The 23,961-nt window shown below is 41.7% G+C and overlaps 1 protein-coding gene across 4 annotated transcripts in view; it reads right to left on the bottom strand.

Moving 5' to 3' along the window:
• The window catches only part of FRY (FRY microtubule binding protein), a 321,997-nt gene that overhangs the window by 233,340 nt on the left and 64,696 nt on the right, over positions 1–23,961 (bottom strand). For 2 of the 4 annotated variants that reach the window (XM_070471763.1, XM_020875299.2), the window contains exon 1: positions 11,256–11,416. The exons of the other annotated variants lie outside the window; for them this stretch is intronic. In XM_070471763.1, coding sequence (XP_070327864.1) covers positions 11,256–11,325 — 70 coding nt within the window. In that variant the 5' untranslated portion in view covers positions 11,326–11,416. Of the gene's footprint in view, positions 1–11,255; positions 11,417–23,961 lie in introns of those variants that run through there. 4 annotated transcript variants of the gene reach the window in all.

Below are 23,961 nucleotides of genomic sequence, written 5' to 3'. Positions count from 1 at the left end.
TTTAAATTTCAACTCCTTTGTCCTGCAAAGAAAATGGTAATAAGCACTGAAATGGCAAACAGAACAGTTAAGAAAGAAAAGCAGCCAAGGTAAAACAGATTTGGGGATATTTAAACTGTGATAGAATCTTCACTCTCATTCATAATTGTGACCTTTCTTAAAGTTCAAGCATTTGAATTGTTAGTTAAACATTAGTTGTTTTTTTTTTAAGTTGAAAATGGGCCAAGTTTTCAAATAGCTTCAAAATGGATATCTCAATTGGCATAAACTAGGATTACCTTCCCCATAATGATAAGGACTGGGGATTTGTTTAGTAAGTGGAATGCAAAATCAGAAGGCAAGACTAAAATGTCTCATTTTCCTGTTTGCTAGCGATTGTATTCAATCAAGTAAAACAGAAAGAGGACAGGCTGTCGTGGAAGAAAAGATGAGGTCAGGCCTCAGGGTCACCACTGAATCAAGGAGGGGGACCAAAGACCCAGAGTGGCCCAACAGGGGGTGGGCTTCTCTACAGACTCACCAAAGAAGCCATGATTCTCATTAGAAGGTAGATCAGTACAGAGGGAGGGGACTATGCTGCTATTGTTGTTCAGTTGCTAAGTTGTGTCTGACTCTTTGCAACCCCATGGACTGCAGTACGCCAGGCTTCCCTGTCCTTCACCATCTCCCAGAGTTTGCTCAAACTCCTGTTCATGGAATTGGTGATGTGAGGTACAAACTATTATGCACAAGATAAGCTACAAGGATATACAGTATAACCTAGAGAATATAGCTAATATTTTATAATAACTACAAATGAAGTAAAACCTTTAAAAATTATGAGTCAGTATATTGTATACCCACAACATACAATATTGTACATCAATTACACTTCAACTAAACAAAGAAAAACAGACGATTAATTCTAGGGTGCTGACATAGTCCATGTAATACTAAAGTTAAGTCCATGTTGTCTTTCAACTGCAAGGCCTCATTTTGGGGGAAGATTTGTTAGAAACGTGGTTCTTCAAAAACTTAAAAGTTGAAAAGCAGGTTTTTAATTTTTTAAAGGAAAACTACAATTTATCTTCTCATTGGTGCTCTAACCTGTAAATATTAAACTAACTGCTTATAATTTGCCAAAGTCATAGGCAAGCTACTCAGCTAGAGCAACTTTTCCAGTCTTAAGATTCTTCAAAGCTGTCACAGAGCTTTCTACCTAACTGCAGGCATTAAGTAAAGGTCAACAGTATAATAAACCAAACAATGTTTCAGACAGATTTTCTTTTTTTTTTTTATAAATGATCCCTTTTATTGTAAGTAATGCACGACACTGGCCTGGCTTTGCACTGCAAGCCCTCGGTCAAGATATAGTCAAATAACTATGGCTGCAGGTTCTTCTGCACGTTCCACAATTCAGACTCACAGAGCTGGGGTGGGCAGGAGGGCAGTGGAAAGTGGACTGTCCCCAGCCCTGGCCTCTCCATGTTGGGTTGGCTAAGGCTGAAATACCCCACGGAATGATAAGCAAATGGTGGCATGGCCCTTCCCACAGCCAGCCTGGGGCTGCTAGGAGATGGCCCTTCAGATACTTTGGGCCAGGCCATCCTAGGCCCCACAACTTTTCATCTGGATTATTTAATAAAAAAAAAATAATAATAAATTAAAATTAAGCAACGGCTTGGTCCTGAGGATGCTGAGCCAGCATGTCCACAGTTTTTGGCGCACCAAAAAAAAAAAAAAAAATCAGGGTCAGACAGATTTTCTAATAGAACCCTGCATCCTTATGAACTTCTTTATTGCAGTATGGCTTAACCGAAACACAGTATCTATTAAAACCTAGGAAAGTATCCTTGGGCTGTAGCCTCCAGATTGCCAGCCATCTCCATAAACACCATATCTTGTTGTGCAGAAAGAAACGCCTGTCTCCAGATGAAGAATGCCAGCCCCTCAGATTGGAGACAACCACATTCAAATTCCCTGAGTTAGATACACAGTCACTTTGCTGTAAAAATAACGACAGAAAGAACCCAATAGGCTGTATAATGCGACAACTTTATCTTATTCAGGATACTGAAGAGCTGGTTAGCTCAAGAAACTGACCAAACTTGGGAAGTCAGAGACAGGTCTCCACTTATCAGTCAAGTTCAAAAACCTACAGCTCATCCTCCTTCAGTCTGGCTTTAACGGGGCGGGAGAAATAACTGATAAATATTACGATGATGACATAAACCTCTTTTTTCAGTGGCAGCATTCAAAACCCTTCACAAAAAACAGCTATAGACAGTGTCAGGTTTGTTCCTTTCACATAAGGAAGTGAGGGAAGATGATGATCAAGGTCACACACAGAAAAATAACAGAAAAACAGGGAAGGAAAACCTAATCTTGTATTTGCACAATTGAAGCACTTTATTGATTTGATGGTTACATAAATAAATCATTTTCCTGATTTGCTGAATCCTTCCTACATAAATATGACATTCAAATGGAATTTTACTAAAGTATTGCCCTAGTTAATCTAATACCCTCTCCTTCTCATGGTTGCCAAAATACATATTTACCTGTTTAAATCCTAACTCAAAGAAGTCAGCCAAGTGTTTCTTAAACTTAGGACAAAAAAATTTAACAGAGATTTAATTGTATATTCTATAATGCTGTGCTTGTGGCCTTAGCTGAGAAATCCTAGAAATTTCAAAGCTGTCTTCACTGCTAAACTACTGTGCACTTTGTGACTGAGAACAGCAGAGGCAGTTAGAGTTGTATATCAAATTAGAGTTGATAAAAGCACTTAATGTGGATTTGAATGCCTTCTTGAAAAAGATTTCAGCTCTCTTAAATTGACATGACAACAAGTTCTTACAGCAGCATAAAAAGTATTAGCTGAAATGTTACGGCTTTGGCTTAAATTTCCATCTGTAGCTCATCAAATGACTAAAACAGTAGAAAGGAATTAAACCAAAATCAGACTCATTACAGAGTCTGATATGCTGGCAGAATATAAACTTTCACTACTTAGCATCTGGAGTTTTGGATGACTAACACTGAAACGCTTGTGCTTGTGTGTTCTGTAAAAAAGAAGAAGTGTTTGTAACAATATAGGTGAGATATATGATCATTAAACAACTTATAGAAATACACTTCACACACACACACACACACACACATATATCCCTTCTCAAGCCCCCAAATATTCTGAAGAGCAATACACCTCAAATGAAATATAATGGCTTTAAGTTAGTCCTAGACCAAAATTCTGATAAACATCGTAACTCCTCTTCACATTTGTCTAAGGTAAAGAATGTCTGTCTGAAACCCTTGCTCTCCCAAATACTGACATCTGGTTAAGTGTTCCAGAGTAAATAATTTACATTTCCTCCTCTCCTTCAGCCATCCTGCTAGAATGGAATATTGGAAAATGTTCTCACAGGACTTTGCCTGTAAACACCAGGCTTCCAATAATTCTCTGACACAGTGAAATACATCTACAAAGTTAATGTCAACAGAATCTTTCAAACACCTCCTCCCAAATAAAATTCTCTAGGGTATGCAATCTTTCTGAAATATCACTGGATCCTCTCCTAGTCCTGGGAACTTTTGCATTAATCGTCCTGAATTCTGAATCTAGAAAGGAAGGAAGAGAAACTCTGAGACCTTTGATGGTGGGATCCAGGTCTGAATGAGTGATGAAGCTCCCAAAGCAGTGAGTGGGTCCAGCACACAGAAGATGAGCAAGAAGAAAGTAATGGATAGTGTCTGCCTTGCCTCACTGACAGTATCAAGAAGCAAAGCATTTTGGAGTAATAACAAAGAAAAGCTGATGCTAAGATAGTAAGTTTTTGAGTATGAATATAAAGCAGCATTGAAGAGTAAATTAAAATGTTCTAATGGAAAAGGCTATTTCCATTCCTCCTCCAAAACTGGGAGATGCATTTCAGCTCAAAGAGACAGCATTCTTTTTTATTCATACAGCCAACAGTTCTACAATGGAACAATATTGAAGTGAACATGATGAATGAGACCTATCAAATGAGTGAGATTAGTACAAAGAAAAAGAGATAAGGCTGTGTACTATCTTTCCCATAAATGCCACTCTCCAGGAAGTGGCTGCCTGCTAAATCTTCTGCACTGGGGTCATCTGCAAATAGTGGGTGATACCCAAAAGGCACCATATTGTGGAATATTTGAAATGTTTAAGTGTTTTAAAAAAACTAAGAAATGCTAGGGTACAAATAGGGTACAAATAAATTCAGGAATTTTTCATACAGATGTGTTTTGGTTGGTCTCACCTCTGTGTACCTTAGGTGATAAATGCCAAGCTACACTGCATTTCAAAAGTCCCATGCAAAGGTCAAGCCCACAGACTAAGATCATTATTTGCTCATTTGATCTGAAAACTCACAAAATATACCTACATGCTGCCATATGGGTATCTCATGCCAGAGAAGATAAACTTTGGGAAAATTAAGCCTTATTATCCCAAACCAGGAACATTCAATAAGCTAGTTTATTCCTAATCAATGCATCAAATTCATCAAATGAGGTAATGTAGTGTTTGAAGGTGCTGAGCAGACTACAAGACACTAAATAAATTTAAGGTTTAGTACAAAAAAAAAACCAAACCAGCACAAAAGATTATATTCAGGGCTGTCAATCTATGGAACAGCTCCAACACAAGTAAAATGCCATTTCTCATCAACTCAAACTTATTTCTGAACCCAGCTCATTCGAAGTATCCCACCAGGCTCAAAAATAAAGATGTAACTAATAAGATGATCAGGACTCATGGAATCTATTCAATTCCCTGAACTGTACCCAAAAGTGAACTAGTGAGTCATGGGTATTAAACTGTTTTGAAACAGATGTCTTTTAAATAAAGGGCATATTTGCATGTTGTATCAGTTGAAACATCTAAATACTGGCAACTTTCTCAAATATCCTGGGTGGTTCCCAGATTGTAAAAATATCCAGGTCATCTCTCTTTCTTGCCTACTATCGTTTGCCTTTTGGACTATTTCAGTTCTTGCTGACAACTTCTCCAAGCACCATGCAAAAGTAGGCAAAGAAGCTGAAACTGAATCATTCTGGGTGGCCAGTCTTGTGGGCAGCGGGGGTGGTTTATGGTGGCAGAGACCAGAGATGCAGGTAAGCGGAAACACCCAAATTACAGACACATCTCCATCATCCTTGGAAATAGTCTCCCTGTTCTCTCTGATAAAGACAATTAGGAGTTTGCTACTGATTCAAAAAAAAAAAAAAAAAAACAACAACAAAAACCACAACATAGCAGAGAAACCTCAACAAGCAAAGGACAATTCTAAAAGAAGACCATTAATACATTCTTACGTATTTGAGTGTATGTATGAGTGTAATTATGTATGTGTAATTTGAGTGTAATTATGTATGTAAATAAATACTTTTATAAATGGGGGAAATCAACATAAAATATTCTACTAGAAGAAATGTACCCTTTTATATGCATCTTTTGTGAGTGCATGTGTGTGAAATGACCATAGGGTGCAGAGCTGCCTATGTATTGTATTTAATAATGAGAGTGAAGAATTGTTAATACTTAAGTCTTCCAGTACTTCAGTACTTTGGCCACCTCATGCGAAGAGTTGACTCATTGGAAAAGATCCTGATGCTGGGAGGGATTGGGGGCAGGAGGAGAAGGGGCTGACAGAGGATGAGATGGCTGGATGGCATCACCGACTTGATGGACATGAGTCTGAGTAAACTCCGGGAGTTGGTGATGGACAGGGAGGCCTGGAGTGCTGCGATTCATGGGGTTGCAAAGAGTCGGATATGACTGAGCAACTGAACTGAACTCTTTCAAACAGCTATGTACTAAGGAGATCATGTTCTCCATCTTGAAAGAGAAAAAGAGAGGAGGGGTGGATGGGGAGAGGGAGAGAGCTCTTCAAAGGTACACAGGGAAGGAAGAGGCTAAGAACTGGGTAGCTCAGTCAGTCAACAAGAATGAAGATACCTATAAAGCATTACATTGCCCAAAGTGTTCTTGATCCTTTGGTCATTCTGTGGGTGATTTTTAAAAAATGAGATTATCACTGGATTCGGGGAGGGGCTGATGGCACTTTACTACCATCCTAGCTTTGAGCAAATCACTTTTTCAACACTCACTTTTCTGATTTTCATCTGTAAAATATAGATAATACATAACCTTGCAGGATTACTGGAAAGAGTAAAGATAATAAACAGAGTGGTCATATGCCCTCCTTTGCTCAGGGCAGTCCCTGCTCATATCTAGTGTCCCAGCGTAATTATTAACTTTCCCTCTCAAGTGTTTCCGTTTGGACAAACAATGATGTGGTTTGCCCTACATAGAAATTACCAAGTATAACATCTGATACAAGGTGGGCCCTCAGGCACTGTGGCAGCTACTGCTACTCTAGATTCTAAGATTTTTCATGCATTTCAACCAAACAAATAAACCCTTAAAACAAAAGCAAGTAAAAACCTCAAATTTGCTTTCATCATAAACCCAGGATACACCAACTCTTTCTCCTCGGAGAGAGTGGGCATTGATTTGGGGTTCCACTTCTCATCTGGACCATCAACTATTTTAGCTGAGGTGAAATAGGAACAGGAGCCCGGGGGTAACTCTCTTTGAGATGCCTGCAACAGGGCCGCGTGCTCCCCACTGTTAGAAGAACCAGATGGGTGTGTTTGCACTTGAGCCGGACTGCTCTGCTGGACTCAGGCAACCTGGAGAACCTCTTCAGCATTCTGTCTTTAAACCAACTTTAGGGGCTTTCCTGGTGGGACAGTGGATAAGAATCCATCTGCCATTGCAGGAGACATGAGTTTGATCCCTGGTCCGGGAAGACCCCACATACCGTGGAGCAACTAAGCCCATGTTCCACAACTCGAGAGGCCACTGCAATGAGAAGGCCTGCACCGCAACTAGAGAGAAGCCCGTGCGGCAATGAAGACCCAGCACAGCTCCCACCTTCCTCCCCAACCCCTCAAAAACAAAACAAAACACTCTACCAAACTAAATTAACACCTTGAGCTGTCTAAGGCTTTCTCATAGCATCTTTGTGGTATCCTGCGACATCTACAGGGATCACTAAAGACTGCTCTGCAGGGAATGGGATGTGTTTCCAATCCTCACTTGCATGTGGCTTCTCTTCATCCTCAGAGCTGACCATATACTAACTGGCATTTCTGCAGACAGAAACACTATCCTTCTCACCACAACCTAACTCGTATCTGAGAAATGCCACACCCACATCTTCCACTAAAGCAAGTTTGTCTACAACAAGATGAGTCATTTTATATGTACATCGGTCCCTTCCAAAACGGGCCCGGGGCTTTTTCAGTTCCCTAGGGCAGTTTATTTATCAATAAAATTCCCATTCCCTGAAAGCATTAACAGACATTCAGAAGCTTCTTATCTCTATGGGGTTTGCAAGGTTTTGTCAGCATTGCAGAAAGGATACAAATTGCCCTGCCCTGCAAAGATGGGAGATGTTGAAAGAACCCTGAAGGCCCCTTCATCCGCTGGGCTCCATGTTCACTGGATATTATGGGCAGGGGGATGGGAGGTGGGGTGGGGTTGGGGGTGAAACAAAGGAATGCTGGTTAGAAGTTTCAGATAGATGGGCAAGCCTACATACCAGCTCTGAGCCTCCATACAAAGCAAGTCCTCCTTTCCGTGAAACAACTGGGAACCACCTGCTCTAAACATTTTTCTGGAGCAAACCTGGAAGGCCAAGGTGACTTTTGGCCACCAAGAATATTCCCAGGCCATCTCCCACATTGCTGGAAGGTATATACTTAGGGAAGGTAGGCATATTCCAATAGTAGCTGAGGTGGGGGGGGGGTGGTAAAGTTAAAAAGGAAATCTAGAAAAACGAATGGCCCAAATCAAGAGGTTTTAGTAAATATTGACTATTCACAGAATCCACTGAGGCTATCAATGCTAAGGTGAAAAATGGTCTAAGTTTGATTTTCAGTGGGTTTATAAGAGGGGGAAACATTGGAATACATTCATATTATTTTAACACTTACTGAGATACACAATGTGCCGGATATTGTGCTAAGTATTAAGACTTGACATCTTAATGCCTCACTTACTGTGAGGTATTATTGTTGCCTCCACCTTAGGGATGAGAGAACTGAGGCAGAGAGTAGTTAATTGATTGTCCAAGGCCTCACAAACCCAGGAGCTAGATAAGTGGACCAAGTCTATCTGGTTCTGCAGCTTGTCTGTTCCAGGTTAGGGCATACCAGGTTAGGGGCCCAACGTGTGCATAGGCATGGACGGGACAGCAAGTTGCTGAAACACAGAGGGTGGCAAATTAACTATGGCTGGAGCAGGAGAACATAAACAAGAAACTCAAAGAGGGTCCTGTGCGGTGGTCACCGGCACTCGGGGGCAAGAAGGGCTGAGATGAAGTCTTTGAAAAGCTGGCAGACACCCCTCCAGGCTGCTCAATGTCAGGCGGACCAGTTGGAGACCACCGCAATACTCCAGGTTAAACCGGGGAGGGCCCACAGTGGCCATGGCCGTGGACATCAAGGGGGCGCACCTGTGAGAATCACTGAGCAGGTGGGGAAGGCCTGGATAAGAGTGGGAAAAGAGCAAACAGGGACAGGTGTCCAGGTGGATAAGGAAAGCAGCGAAGTCTGCAAAAGACATTTTATTTCCAAACATCAAGGCCATTTTGAATTTCCACCTCCATTAAAATGAAAGTGCAGGCTGACAGAGAAGACACGCCTGTGTGAAGAAGGGAGTGTCAAAATGAACACTGAAAGAAAACCTAAGACACTCATCAGGCAATGACTGATGTAATTGACTTGTTCACTCTTCAGGGGAGACAAGTATATACAAAATCACAATGTGCCATTAAAAAAAAAAAGACATAACTCTTAACCTGGTAAATGCTCGAGGAAGCATCTTTCCTCCTATGACCACCTTGCAAAGCAGTCAGATGTAGCTATAGAGTCTGCTTTATTGGTTTTTAATTGTTGCACTTTCATAAATAAACCCCACTGCATAATTGAGGCATGATTTTCCATTCCAGTATGGAGGCAGGGCTGGGGGGGGGGGGGGTCCTCACCTCTCAAAACTGTGATGCTGGGCCAATGAGCCGCCCACCCCATGGTGCATCTTCTCAGCCCTGAGCAGGCTGAGCTCCCTAAAACTTCTGTTTTTCACTTTGTCTTCCACACAGACAAATTCTTTTCTCTCTTTTTATGGCCACTGAAAACATGTAAAATTGAGAGCTACAGTGTTGCAACAAGCTTAAAGAAGACTCAGCCTAAGGTGTATTTCCTCTTCCTCTTTTAAGAAAGGACTGAAAAACATTCTGACCTCCCCCCAAAGGCACACTAGAGAAATTACCAAGTTCACTCTTGTGCAATAAAGAAATTAAGATTGAGAGCAAATGCTGTGTCTTATTCACCTCTGTAGCTCCACAGCCTGGCGTGTAGTAGGTCTGGAGTAAACATTTGCTGAATGAATGAAAGAATTCAAAACTGTGTCCCAGACACTCTCAAAGTAGAAATGAACAGTCATTCTGAACCATCTCCTGATGTGAGCTCAGGGTAGGGGAAGGGAGAGAGTTTAGGAAGGGGGCAGAGAATATAAGCTTTGTCTAGAATAGAATAATCTGAAAATAGACAAGTAGAGAAAGATTTTAAAAGAAATCCCACTGGCCTCAGGATTGTCCCAACATAATTTTCTATCTAATGAGGCAATGACAGAAATTGACGGAAGAAAATAATCTGGCCTTAAAGCGCTCAAAATAATGATTCAGTATCACACACGGATGTCAAACTCGCAGTAAGTCTTTCCAGATATTGGAAAACTGCTCCTAAAGAGCCCTGTATGTCCAATTCTTGTCACTAATCAATGGGGGGACTAGACAAAGGCAGATTTATCCTTACGTGTGAAGTATTAACACAAATAATGAATCTAAGATAAATGAATTATGATTGTAACAAAGGAATGCTGTTGGGGGTGACAGTGTTACTCCCAAATGGCTTCCCACTTATAGAAAAACAGCTTCAGACAAGCCCCTTGGTGTATACAGTGGTGCAAAATGACCTGGAAAAGATGGTTTCTGTGGATAGCATTTAGAGATGCACATCCCTGAACACCTTCCGGCCGAAGGTGCTGTCTCTTTTCTCAAAGCAATTAAGGCACAGGTTCTCCTGCCCGGGCTTTGTTTACACACGAACAATCTTGTCCACAGGTCATTTATGTAGGAGATAATTAATCACCAGCTCTTGGACCTGCAGGTTGGTTAACTAGTATGCATGAAATACAACATAAAATTTTTTCTTGGAAAAAAAATTTTTTTTTAAAATTTCAAACAATTCAGTACCTGTAATACCAGCCAGTCTTTTAATCCAAAGCAAGTACAAAGGCTGATCGGTGAAATAGAGAAGACTTTGTTTTTAAACTGTTTAGAAAATGCAAGGCATCACTGATCACCTGAAGGCCTCATTTTAATTTGATTCCAGATCCATGATGCCTTAGAGGTTGTCTTTTTGAAAGATCTTCCTGCTAAAAGCTTTAAGTAGGTCAGAACCCTAACTTCAGAAGCCATAACATTCTGATATCCTAATAAATGATTTTACGGTCAGCAACTCACTTGTTTATGTTTCAGAAAAGCACATTATTTGGACTATGACAAACATCAGGTTTTTTTTTAATTCAAGTGTTATACTATTATAATACATTAATATTATATACTATTATAATTCTGAACACCAACCACATGGACAAGGGAGAGACCAAATAAATATGCAAGTGCCTCTATATTCAAAAAAGATGAGTCAGGTTTTGGACCATTAAGTACTTTTTATTTCTTTAGACAATACCCTAATAAAACAATTATTAAGTACTCTGAAGCCCTGCCACACCCCTTTGATTAAACCACACTTCACGAAATTATTTCGATAAAACCTGAACACATTAAACACACACCAAGGCAGGAAATGCAGCCTGGAATACCCCGTCCTGCGCTCACCAAGAGTCTGAAGGGCCATCTCACTTGAAAATTTAATCAAACCACATCTACTGTAATTCCACCACAGCCTCTGCACTTCAAGAAGGCTAGTTCAGTCTCTGACATTTTGATTTTCATAGCAGATGGAAGCAAAAAAAAAAAAAAAAAGAAAGAAAGAAAGAAAAAACTTCCTGGGCTCACAAGCCTATGCTTTTCAGTTGAGGCTTTTATTGCTCAGATCTTACGCAACACCCAGCAAACAAACAAACCAAAAAAAGGTTATTTTCTGTTACTCACTATTACTCCAGGATTTCAGTAAATATTTGATACTGATCTCGAAGAAGCCGGAATCCTGCTGGCTGGCCATGTCGGCGGCATACAAAGAGCCTGCTCCCGAGGCTGGACCGTGAGCCGCGCGGAGCAGGTACCGGGCGTGGGAGGGATGCGCTGGTCACAGGTTCGTGATGTAAGCGGGGTCAGCGGCCAGGAGGCTGGCTCTGCGGGTCCACCTCCGGCGAGTCCTCATGAGAAGGACGCGGCAGAGCGGGAGAGGGATGCTCGGCCGCTCCTCCTCCGGGTCCAGGACTGGCTGCTTATTCGCTGGGTGCGGATCCCTAGCCCTGGGAGGCGTCTGCCAGTGCCAGCGCCGCCGGCCGCCGGGTCGCCCACACGCTCGGCCAGGCAGGTACGAGGCCAAGGAAGCCTCACCTGCACGCGGCGTGCGTTGTGGGAGGGGGGCACGGTACCCCGGCGCGCAGGGCTGGGGATGCGCAGGAGGGATGCGCGGGGAGGGTCCCCTCGGCCCCCACAGTCCGGTCCCCGACTCGGCTGTGGGCTGAGCCTCCCAGCTCCTGCGGATCCCCGCCGGCCAGCCCCGCTCCGGGTGAGCTGCTCCCCCCGCCCCCGGGGGTGCACCGGCCGCGCTCCCCCACTCGCGTCCGTCCCCGGAATCCACACAACTACGGAGGCCCAGTGGCACCCCTGGATCTGGTGGTGGATCTGAAAAGCGCCCTTCGTCCGCCGCTCCGCAAGAGGAGAGCTTGATAACAACAGGATGTCGGTCGGGGCTTTTCCCTCCCCTCCTTTCTGTGCTGCTCCCTCCCAGAAATGCTGACATTTTTGAGGGGTACCCACCCCCTACCAACGTGTGCATCCGAAGGGGACAGCACCAGCCACGTAAGCTCGAGTACAGAACGCCAGGCTCCACAATGCATCCGGCCAGCCTGTGTATTCTAAAGATCACCGAGCCCAATAAAGCTTATTTTTATTTGTATTAAAAAGATAAGCAAACGCGCTGTATTCCTGGCTGCACAATGGCTTTTTTTTTCTCCATGAAATCTTGGTATCAGGTGTCCTGACTTCAGTTAGCTTGGTTTCATGTTGTTATTTATAGCTTGGCTAGGGGACTGTAGTCAATACTTTAATCTTGACTGGCGACGTTTGAGCAGGTGGGATTTGGCTAAACATTTTATAAACCACAAATCCTACCCCCATCCCCAGCTCATTTATGATCAACATTTTACAAGGGGATTGATAAACTATGCTAATAATTATTTCACAAACAATTTGAGCGCCCCTCCCCCACTCAAAGTCAACATGCAAATAGGACTCCCCGGATTAACTGTTCATTTGACAAATGGCAGGGAGAGAGTATACTTTCTCTAAGACTGAGAATTTTTAAAAATTTCAACAGGAAGGAGAACCTTTAGGACTGTGTCCTGAAATGCCCCAATACACTATCAATACAATCAGCTTTCTTTTCAAACTTCTTACACAAAAGGCAAGCACCCCACCAAGAATTCCAACCATTCATCAGTACTATCTTCTCTTCAAGTCTCCTTAGACTGACTTGGTTTTCATTTACATGCTTATCAAGTTAATGAGCTAATTTCGTTTTATCACCTGTACTTTGAATATATGGATTCTAGGTGAAACAGGACCCAAAGGATTTACCGGTTGTTACATTTGAGAACAAAAACTAATATCCATGCCCCCCTTTCTGGTGCCTCCCCCACTGTGGATGGCAATAATGAACAGGAAAGCTTCAGGGTGCCTTGGAGTTAATGAGCACAAAGCCTCTCAAAACTCTTCAAAACTTTCTAGCTATAAGATCTAGGGCAAGCTATTAACCTCACTAAGCCTTAATTTCCTCATCTGTAAAATGGGGATTATAGTGGTACTGATCTCATTGACTTGCTGGAAGGATTAAATGACATTATGAAAGTGTTCAGCATAGTGCCTTGCATAGAGTAAACAATTAAATTTTGTTACCTTGACATTTATTATGAACTCTTAGGGACTCCAGAATAGAACTTTTAAACTTAGGTTAAATACATTTTTTGTACCATTTAAGGTCTATCACTTCTGAACACCAGTGGTAACTATTTGGGGACTGCAAGTTGGAGACATTTAAAACAGTTACAGTAACCAAACATGCTATTATATACTGTTACTCAAGTCAGATTTTCTCTGACTTTTAAAAGAGATCTTAACTGTCTTTTAAAAGTTTTCAATCCTACTATAAACATATTTTTTAGTAGTTAAAAATACATGTGACTATCATATTAAATGTATTAATTTGTTGAGAATGCCACTCATATACAGTATTTCAAGAGGAAGCTATCATAAAATTTTAAATGCTATTTAGAAAAAAATGTTTTTAATGGCATCTAGTTTTCCCTGTGAAGAATGAATCAGCAACTAACAGCCCAGTTATTGTCCATTAGAACCAGAAATCTGGTCCGGTGTAGGCTTTTTCTCATTCAAGTACCTTTAAAGAGAGCATATATTGTGAAAGAACAGAAAAGGCCTTTTGTTTTGTTGAAAGGCCTGAAAATCAAATAGAATGACACCTGCTGCAAGCTGGGGTTAGACATTTATCCTTTTGTTTCCTCTCTCTAGGTAGGTGAGGGTGGGGTACTTATTTTAAAAATGTAGTCAGAATGGGCACCTGGACAGAGGTACTTAAAATACAAAATCTGTAGTCACCCCTGGCTTCTTATGAGACATCAGTTGTCATTTAAGATGAACTAAAGCTATTTCAGCTTTTGTATCTGTAAAAAGAGGAACCCTTCTTTAAGAATCTTAGGAGAACATGAATCTTTACGAGTTAGGCAGAGATGTTGGGGGCTGAGAGAAAAGCAGCAGAAATACAGGAAAAACAGGAGGCCTTAGGGAAATGGTATCAAAGAGAGAGGAGGGAGTCAGAAAGTGACCTGAGACTGTGATAACTATTAATGACACCATCTACATTTCTTAAAAAGTATTAGAGTGCGGTTTCAATCCATGGGTCAGCAAGGTCACCTGGAGAAGGGCGTGGCAACACACTCCAGTTTTCTTGCCTGAAGAATCTCATGGAGAGAGGAGCCTGGTGGCCTACAGTCCATGAGGTTGCAAAGAGTCAGACGTAACTGAAGTGATTTAGTACGCATGCACACAATATTGTGCTGAAAGTCCCTACTTTATCATATTTAATCTTCACCCCGAGACAATGAAGTGCTATTAATAGCCCCATTTTACAAATGAGCAAATGGAGGTTTAAAGAGGCATAAAATAAGGCCAAAGGTGAAAGTCATACAGCTGATAAAATTGAGGCCTGGAAAATTTTAGAGCCTGAGTCATTTATTCTAAATTTTATGTATTTACTTCAATCACAAGCAAGGCCAGAATCATGCTTACCAGCTTCTTTAGCGAAAGTTCAGGAAGAGATGCCAAGACCTTCGTTATCACAAAAAGGAGTGCAGCAGGCCCCCTGGCTCTCCAGGATTCCTCACTGCCTTCCTGTCCAGCTTTAGGCCAGAGGAAGTTGTTCCTTGGGGGCTGAAGCCCAACCCAAAAGGAATCTAGAGAAGAATGCCATGATTTTTCACCTTGATCTGATTCCTTGCACTGGTTGTATTCTGCATAAGGGATGCTTGACTTGTGGTAGGGGTGGGGCGAGTGAGGGTGGAAATCTAGCCTGAACTCCACTCTCCAAGCTGGTAAAGGGGTGGTAATGGGCCGTGTCCAGCCCGGTGTGGAGCTGCATCTACCCTTCACTCAGCCCACAGGCCCGTGCCTAATTGCTCGGAACCCACATCTCCCGTGTCTCCTGTGTTGCAGGCGGATTCTTTACTGCTGAGCTACTGGGGAAGCCCCAACCCACCAGAAGGGTGCTTTTTTGTGATCCAGATGCCTAAGGGACTGGAGGTAGCCTAGGGTGGTGCAGCAGGAACTAAGAAAACAGGATGTATCAAGAAGGCAGAGGTCAAGTGGTCACCCTAGGCCCCAGATTGCTGGGTGGCATTGAGATGAAGGTGGTAAAGGGTTCATGGATTATATTTTACAATCCATAGCATTTCACATCCTGCCTGATTATAACCAAGAAGTGCAATCGGTTTCTGTTCTAGTTCATATTTAATTTTCCCGTTTCTGACAATTTTGAGACTGAAATGTGTGGTGCTCAAAAAAAAAAAAAAGTGAAAACAAAGTGAGGCAAACCATCTGGATGCCTGCCAATGTATAGAGCCATTACCTAATGATTTGAAAGCGTCTGATTGAGTTGATTGGGTTAGCACTGGAATCCAGGCCCCTTCCTATGGAGGGCTGCACGTGGCTACACACGTGTTAATTACTGTCACAAAGTGATGTGTGCATGCAGGAACAGAATGTATGAGGCAGAGGAGAAATGTCTTACCAGCGTCCTGAGGAAACAAAGGAAAATCACTTAATGCAAGAAAAAAATTCCTTTATCAATTTTTGATCTGGAGTTTCAAATTCCAAAACAGCACTAAATATATCACATCCCTACTATTATACATGTTGCTTCTTTATAAGAACACTTCCAAGTCAAATTAAGCATCGCCTGGATTGAGCTGGCAAGACAGCGGCTGAGATCAATAGAGACAGTTGTGAAGAAAGGGTTTTGTTTTTCTTTAAGCAGTAGAAGTAAGAGACCTTTTAGAGACAATCTAAAGAACAAATGATCAACATAAATCACAAGCTGCTATTTTGGTCTATGCATAATTTGGGCTGATCTATCCTATGCTAAGAAATTAGAGAAAGAAATAGGAAGTGATGCCACAGAAACGTTCATCTCATTAACATGAAATGTGATAATCATTCCTTAAAAAAAAAAAATTCAACCCCATATACAAATCTTCCCCAAAAATAGATTCTACAAGTTTTGAAAACATTCACTCCAGTACTCTCCAGTACAAATAATTCTTTGAAATGAATTGAAAGACATTTACATTTTTTTTGAACAAGACAGAACTTCATTAAAGCAGCTTGTTGCTACACAGATTCAGACATAAACAAGGAAAATCGTGTCTCCTAAAATTGTTTTCATTAAAAAACAGCAGCAGAACCCAGTTTTCTTCCTCACTCACCTCTCCCGCAAAGGGGTTTCACATGGAACCAGGGGACACAACAAAGGAACTGGACGTGGGTCTAAGGCATGCATATCTATCTGGTGGCCTGGGTCTCCTTGTCTGTAAAATAGCGCTTATCACACGGTTCTTTATGAGAATTAAGTGAAGGCACAGAAGATGACAACTGGTAAGTAGCCATCGACAGCTGGCAATGAACCCAGAACACCCAGCACAAAATGCCCCCTTCACTCCAGAGCCAGGTTAGGGAAAGGCGCAGAGAGGGACCCTGCTCATCACAGAGGGTCCAGCCCTCTAGCCACCCACCTCTGCTGGCTACCAAGGGAAGGCTGAATGTTTGCAAAGATAAAGAAAGCTTAAATGTGCACATACAAAAAAGTATTATTTAGTATTTTAGTGCTGCTAACTTCCAGTGCCCAGGGGAAAGCTGAGCAGAGGTTCTGGTCAGCTTAGTGTCAGCTCAATATTTACCTAATTTACTCCTCCCGTTAACCTCTCATGGTAGGGCCTGCATATTTGGATATTATGAACCTAGAGCCCAACCCAAGAGGTGCTGTGGTTCATATATATTTTGCAAGTATAAAGATTTGACCTCAATTTCTGCAGAGTAAACACAAGGCACTTGTATTTAATATTGTTCAGACAGATATGCATGTAAAGAGAAAACGTGGAAAGGTTACCCCCTCTGACCTTTATCACAAAGGCACTGATAACTTGCCTACTGTACTTTTGTATACCACCAGCAGCCTGAAGTACCAATTATACTGAGATGCAAACAGCTCCAATATAACTAGCTTCAAGAGCTAATAATGTAGGATTATAAAATATTAAGCCCTTTGTTAAGTAAAAAAATGGCACTTGCTATAAAATATTTAAGTCTTCTCTGAAGAAGTGAAAAATGACATTTGCTTAGCACATCATTATTTACCAAAAATGCACAATATTTAAAGTAAAAAAAAATTTATTTATATTAATCATCACTCTTCCCCAAACACTATTTGCCATCTAAATGAGAACTAAGAAAAGTTGGTTCTTCCCCATAAGCATGATAATTTAACAAACCAAAAAGCAGCCTTCTCATAGTTACATTAAAAGTTTTGAGTATGGTAAGCTATTTCCATTATTTAGTGATAAAAATTTGAGTACTTTTTAGAGCTAGAACTAATATTCCCACTCATATTCCCAATTTCAAGCATAAAAATAAATATGAGTGTTTAAGTCATAAGGGTCAGATCAACTTTTCCTCAAAGGCACCATTTATTGTATACAGTCACTAAAATCTATACAAAGTCAATGAAATTGAAAGTCAGAAGTTTTTATTATTTTTTATATCCTCCCTACTTACATTTTATATATGCTAAAATTTTGTTCCTTCTTCTAGGTAGCATCCCATATTTACAGTTACCTACCAACAAAAGCTGAATGATTGGGAATCAGGAAATTCTTATTGTGCTCCTAATTTTGACCTTGATACTATGACCTTGGACACATCTCTACTGAATGAAGGATGCTAGTTCTTATCCCCAACTGCCTCATCTCTTGGGCAGGCCAGCCGTTGCTTCTCCATCCTATGGGGAGGAACCACATCATGATGAAAGCAGAACACTGGGCAATAAATTATTTCATGTAAATCTTTGGCATTTATTCTTTGAATTTTTGGCAACAGATTCACCTTCTCAACTATGTTTTGATAAAGCTAGCATCAAAAATATCAATATAGAGCACACACTGGCTTCAGAGTAGGAGAAGCTGACACAGGACCAAAAAATAATTGGGAATTAAATAAATCGAAATGAAAATGATAGCGTTGTCTATTGTGAAATGAATGAGACAATATCAAAGTGATTTAATCAGGTTAGAGGAAAACGGATAAAACTATACAACTGGACACATCCTGGAAACCAGGGATAAACTACAGCTGACTAGTGGTAAAGAATCTGCCTGCCAATGCAGGAGACATAAGGGACGTGGGTTTGATCCCTGGGTCAGGAAGATCTCCTGGAGTAGGAAATGGCAACTCACTCCAGTATTCTTGCCTGGGAAATTCCATGGACAGAGGAGCCTGGCAGGCAAGGGTCCCAAAGAGTAGGGCACAACTGAAGTGATTTGGCACTTAACACAAAGACAGGTTATCACCACTGAGAGTAAGAAGAGTTGAATGAAGCAATTAAAAGATATACAGAATATCCCTTCATTTGGAAATAGAGCTTAAAAAACAAGAGTCTGCCTCACTGAGCATCACTGACTAAATCTTCAAAATGACCATCTCTTCCTGGGGCCGTGTGGTTCAGACCCTCCAATTCCTGCCTGTGGAACACTGGGGTCTGAGCCCAACAGCAGTGAACGAGAGAAAACACCAACATTAGGCAGATGCTCCTTGCAAAGGCTCAGTTCAAACGTGGTAGAAAACGTAACTGTGAAGGGTTGAGTGTATTTTGGAGGATGGAGAGAGTCTCGCAAGGCATGTTTTTAGAAAGGGTGGGGAAATCGCCACCCTGCTCCGACCAGACAGGCAGCGCTTTGTGTAGGAGGGTGGGGCTGTTAGAAACTGGCTGAATGATGGAAGGGAGCAGCTTAACTAACAGGCCGGTGGGGAGCGCAGATACAAATACTTGGGAGCCAGAAGGGAGAATAATGATCTTTGCAGACGATCAGGGAGGGTGAGGTCACTCTGAGAAGCCCAGGGTAACAGAGGTGGGAGGTCGTGAATCTGACCCTCACGGTGTTAGCTATGGAGAAACCTAAACCCAGGGTCAGCCCCTCTCCCCGTTTACCACCACTGTGAGCCACTTGTGTGTCTGAGCTAGTCCCCTCCCATCATAAGATAAACGTGATACACGAGCATCTGCTGTCTACACAAAGTTGTTTCATGATCTCAGAGGAGGTCCTGTAGATGAAAGGGCTTTGTATTCCCAGGGCACCAGTGTTAAGATGCTCAGAGTTCCATCAGTTGATGGATCAGCCCAACAAGAGGGTGGGAGGTCCCTCATCACCCCTTTTCTCTTAAACAGTCACCCTCAAGCTACTGAACAAAGCCTGCTGGATTTTTTACTTTAGGGACACACCAGGGTTGTCCTGCTGTTTAAGTGGCCATTTCCAAACTCCAGGAATCTGCTGGTGGTTTGCCTGGGTCTTCTCCAAATGCCACTTCAGCCTCTCTGGATAAATACAGGATGAGTGGCAAATGTCTGCCTGGGACTCCACCCGACCTCAAGACTTATTTCCATCTTTAATCTCCAAGGGAATATCCCTTGGTATTTCTCTTTCTCTCTTTCTTTAAATTAAAAAAATATATATATCGCTTTGCCTATGAATTCTTATGTCATCATCTTGGTATGTTACTCTCATGTAAATAATTAAATTTTTTTGCTCATTACAATATTGAGTAGCAGAACAGTAAAGGAGGAGGGTAAAGACTGTGGGGCTTCCGTTGGACTTTTGGGTGAGATAAGAAGATGGTGGGCATTTCTGATAATAAGAAATGTATTAAAAAGAAGGCTGACTCTGGAATGAACGTAGCAATACTCTCCCCTTTGGTTCTTTAGGCTTTCCGGGTGATGCTCATGGTACAGAATCTGCCTGCAAATGCAGGAGCCTCAGGAGACGCGGGTTCAACCTCTGGGTCGGGAAGATCCATCTACTCTTAGAGATGAGGAAATGCCAACAGATGGGGGTCTGACAGCTAGGACATGCTGGAGTAACAACAACGATGAAGATAATGGCTGGTTATGTGAATCGAGCCAGGATTGGAGCTCACATCTGATACAAGGCAGGTGATGTCCATATAAGCAATTTAAAATTTTAAAGTACCTACATTTATAATAACTAAAAATAAATGGTTGAGATTCAATATATTTTATTTACCCCAACACACCCAAATATTATCATTCAGTGTGCACTAAAAAGTGCGTGTGAAGTATTTTCTCTTTTTGCATGAAATATTTGAAATCTGTTATGTATTTTATAATGCATCTCAGCTTGAACCAGCCACGACAGTCCCCGTGCTTGGGAACAGCATGTGGTACTGCCTCCCTTACTGGGAAGACAGCTCTAGGGGGTTCTGAACTATTTGGGGGGCACAGATCCCTTTGGCAAAGCCCAGTGACACCTCAGAATGTGTTTACATGAGATCAAAGACAAGGGCTTATAAGGGAACTAGTTATTTTTTAATTAGTGTTTTCATTTTTTTCTGAATATACACCCAGGAGTAGAATTGCTGGATTATATGGTAGCTCTATTTTCAGTTTTTTAAGGAACCTCCATACTGGAGGTTTTTCACAGTGGCTGCACCAATTTACATCCCCAGCAGCAGTGTAAAAGGGAGAATCAGTTATTTCAAAATAGCTATCAAATTATTTTAAAAATCAAATTATTTTAAATTATGGTATTGTATATATCCATTTCCTTAATAGCTTACTGAACACAATTGAGAGATGAGCTTAATAGTTAAGGTTTTTAAATAATGAACATAAACAACACTGAAATCGACCTAAAGTAACTGTAATGGGATGAAACAATCTCTGGTTTCAATTGGTAGTGAAGTCGAAGGTACTGCTAATACTAGGTTTATTGCCTATCCTGGTAATTGAAGAAAACAGCAGATTTCACTTAGAGGTTAATGAGAAGTAATATGGAGTTCTTTCCCATCTCAGGCCATCAACCCCCTCAGTCGTATCCATGGACCTGCTTGTATCGTCCTTCATTCCTTATAACAGAATTTCCTCTAACCACTGGCCTCCACTGCTCCCAAAATACCAGATCTTCCAGAAGAGCTCAGTTTCAGGTGATTCTTAAAGACGGTAATAAAGTATTGCTGCACATTAGATAAGCTTCTCACGCTTTTCTTCCAGTTCTCTTGATAGTACTTCTTTCTCGCTCTACTACCACTTGTTCTTCCTGTCATCCCCACTGCACCCTGCAGTATCTCTACTATGAAAAATTCAAGTGATACATAAAGAACTATTAATAAGTGAAAATCACCTGTATCACAGGACTTTTCCTAGAAACCACAGGTACGACACTCAGATTTATTGCTTGACTATAGAATACCATCTAATTACAATCCTCACATTGTCAAGTACATGCAACACAACTCATCTTTGAAAATGATCTAAACTGTCCATGTTCAAGAATATACTATATAAAATGTCATTTTCATAAGTTAAATAAGCTTCTCCCCCAAACTTGTGCATTGATAAATTAATGGATGACCTAAATTCTTTGACTATCCAAATGGAAAGGAGATAAGTTATTTTTTACACTTGGAATAGTACTCTGATCTTAATAGCTAATCTTTTAAGATTTCATTTTGCTTTGAGTTGTGGAACTAATTTAGTGGATTGAAACCATCCTGTTTTTCTATTAAAATAAAACAGAACAGGAAGAACACTGAGTGCATCATGTAGTAATAAAGTGAGCACAATTTCATAAAACTTATATATATATATATATATACACACACACATATATACATCTGTATATGATATATACATACACACTTGTGAACAATGGGTTGCTATATAAAATATGTAAAATATTCTCATGCATCATGGTCAAAAGAGTTAATAGAATCTTATACACTGCTGATGACAATGCAGAATGGTTCAGCTGCTATGCAAAAGTTTAGGAGTTCCTCAAAAAGTTAAAAATTGAATTACCAAATGACTCCGCAATTCCCTTCTTGGTAGATATCTCAAAGAACTGAAAACAAGGACTCAAGGACACGTTCATAGAAGCGCTGTTTACAATGGCCAGAGGTGGAAAGAGCCCAGATGTCCATCAGTGGATGAACAGATAAACTGCTGTATATCCATACGGTGGAATATTATTCAGTTATAAAAAAGAACAAAGTACTGACACCTGCTGCATGGATAAGCCTTGAAAGCATCACATTAAGAGAACGAAGCCAGACACAGAAGATCACATACTGTATGATTCTATTTAGAAAAACACACAGAATAGGCAACTCTATCAAGACAGAATGCAGATTGACTGTTGCCAGGGATACAGAAGGGGGAACTGGGGAGAATTCCCCAGTTAAGAATCTGCTTAACACTTAACGGGGTTTACTGTAGAGCAATAGAGGTAGTGGTTGCACAGCATTGTGAATACACTAAATGACACTGAATTGTCACTTTAAAATGGTTAGTTTTATGTTAGGAAATTATTTAAAGAGAAAAAAAAAATGTTCGAACGCCTTAGTCCTAGAAGGCTACGTTTCCATGTGCATGAGGACTACTTGTGATGCTGCTACATCGCCACCTAGTGGTGAAGGAGATTCCTGCCTGGACCCAAGGATTAAACACTCCCGATGGCCAGGGAGCCACCCTCACATCAGAGCAAGTGTAAGATCTGAAGCAAGTCAAGGACTTTCATGGGGCCTCTCTTTCATGAAGTGTCCAGAAGATGCAATGATAACCTCCCGCCCCCTTGAACTTTGGGCCAGGAAGGACAGTTTCCATTCCTGGCTCTAAAATACGTCTCAAGAAGTCACAAACATCTCTGGGGTTTGTCCATCTGTCTACTCACCGGGACCAACGCTCTCTGGAGCAGGATGACCATCACGGTTCACAGAGCAGAAAGCATGCACCTAGCAGGGAGATTCTCACTACGTGTTTACTCCCTTCCTCATCCTTCATTATCCCTGTAGCTACTCAGTAAGGACTTAAGAACTGCAAAAGAGATGACTCGTGTCTCCAAGAAGGTACCCCTCCTTGTCCTTGGAAGGAAGGTGAAGACTCGGGGGCTTGGAGCAGAGAGACAGGGATCTGAAGAGTGCAAGCACAGGACACAGAGAGGAAGCTAAACGAAGACAAAGCCCCGAGGAGAAAGCAGTGAGGCCATGGGAAGACGGAAGGAAAGGAAAGATCTAGTGGACTTTCTAGTTCCTACTGTAAGTGTTTCTTCAAAGCTCCTAATCACAGGGAGGCAGGAGCGGATGAGGGAGAAGCCAAAAACTACACAGGCAAAGTATGTGAGTATTTTCACAAGAGGGCTTGCATCAAAGAGTCCAGCTTCAAAACGTGTTCTATAAAACTGGGGTGGAAGGCAGACTTAACTGTGAGACGTAGTTACACAAAACAACCAGAAAAGACACAAAACTGTGTGCTTTTCAGATTAGCAGGCGAAAGGGTATATGCAACTTCAAGGGTAAAAAAAGTCAGAACACAGAGTGGGGGGCATCATGAAATTAACTGGATGCAAAACAGGGAAGAAAAATCACCAGAGCAAATGCACTGCTCCCACGGTAGAATACTCTTGATTTGTAAGGAAATTACATCAAGTGGTGCAATATGGGACTAAACCCCAGGAAACAAAATCAAAACGACCTTCCTTATATATTGACAATGCTGACCCGATGAGTGGGGCAGACGGTGAGTAGACAGGAGCCCTGCCAGCAGGTGCAGGAAGCCAGGCTGCCCCATCGGAGGTGGGGAGCATGGGGGGAGCAGGGCTCCCACCTCTGCCTTTCTCTGCAGCTGTCAGCTCTTGCCTTTTCCCCTCCTGCCAGCCAGCTCAGGGAGGACGTTGCCTCACAGGTGGCATCAATGTGGAAGGTCCTCATTTTCCTGCCACTGAATTCCCTAAACCACCATTCCACGTCTCTGGCTAGATGGAGATGATGCCTCGTCTGA

The sequence above is a fragment of the Odocoileus virginianus genome, chromosome 8 (assembly GCF_023699985.2).
Source record: "Odocoileus virginianus isolate 20LAN1187 ecotype Illinois chromosome 8, Ovbor_1.2, whole genome shotgun sequence".
Classification (NCBI taxonomy): domain Eukaryota; kingdom Metazoa; phylum Chordata; class Mammalia; order Artiodactyla; family Cervidae; genus Odocoileus; species Odocoileus virginianus.
Note: the sequence above shows the minus strand (reverse complement) of the source record. Positions and strands in the feature narration are given on the sequence as shown.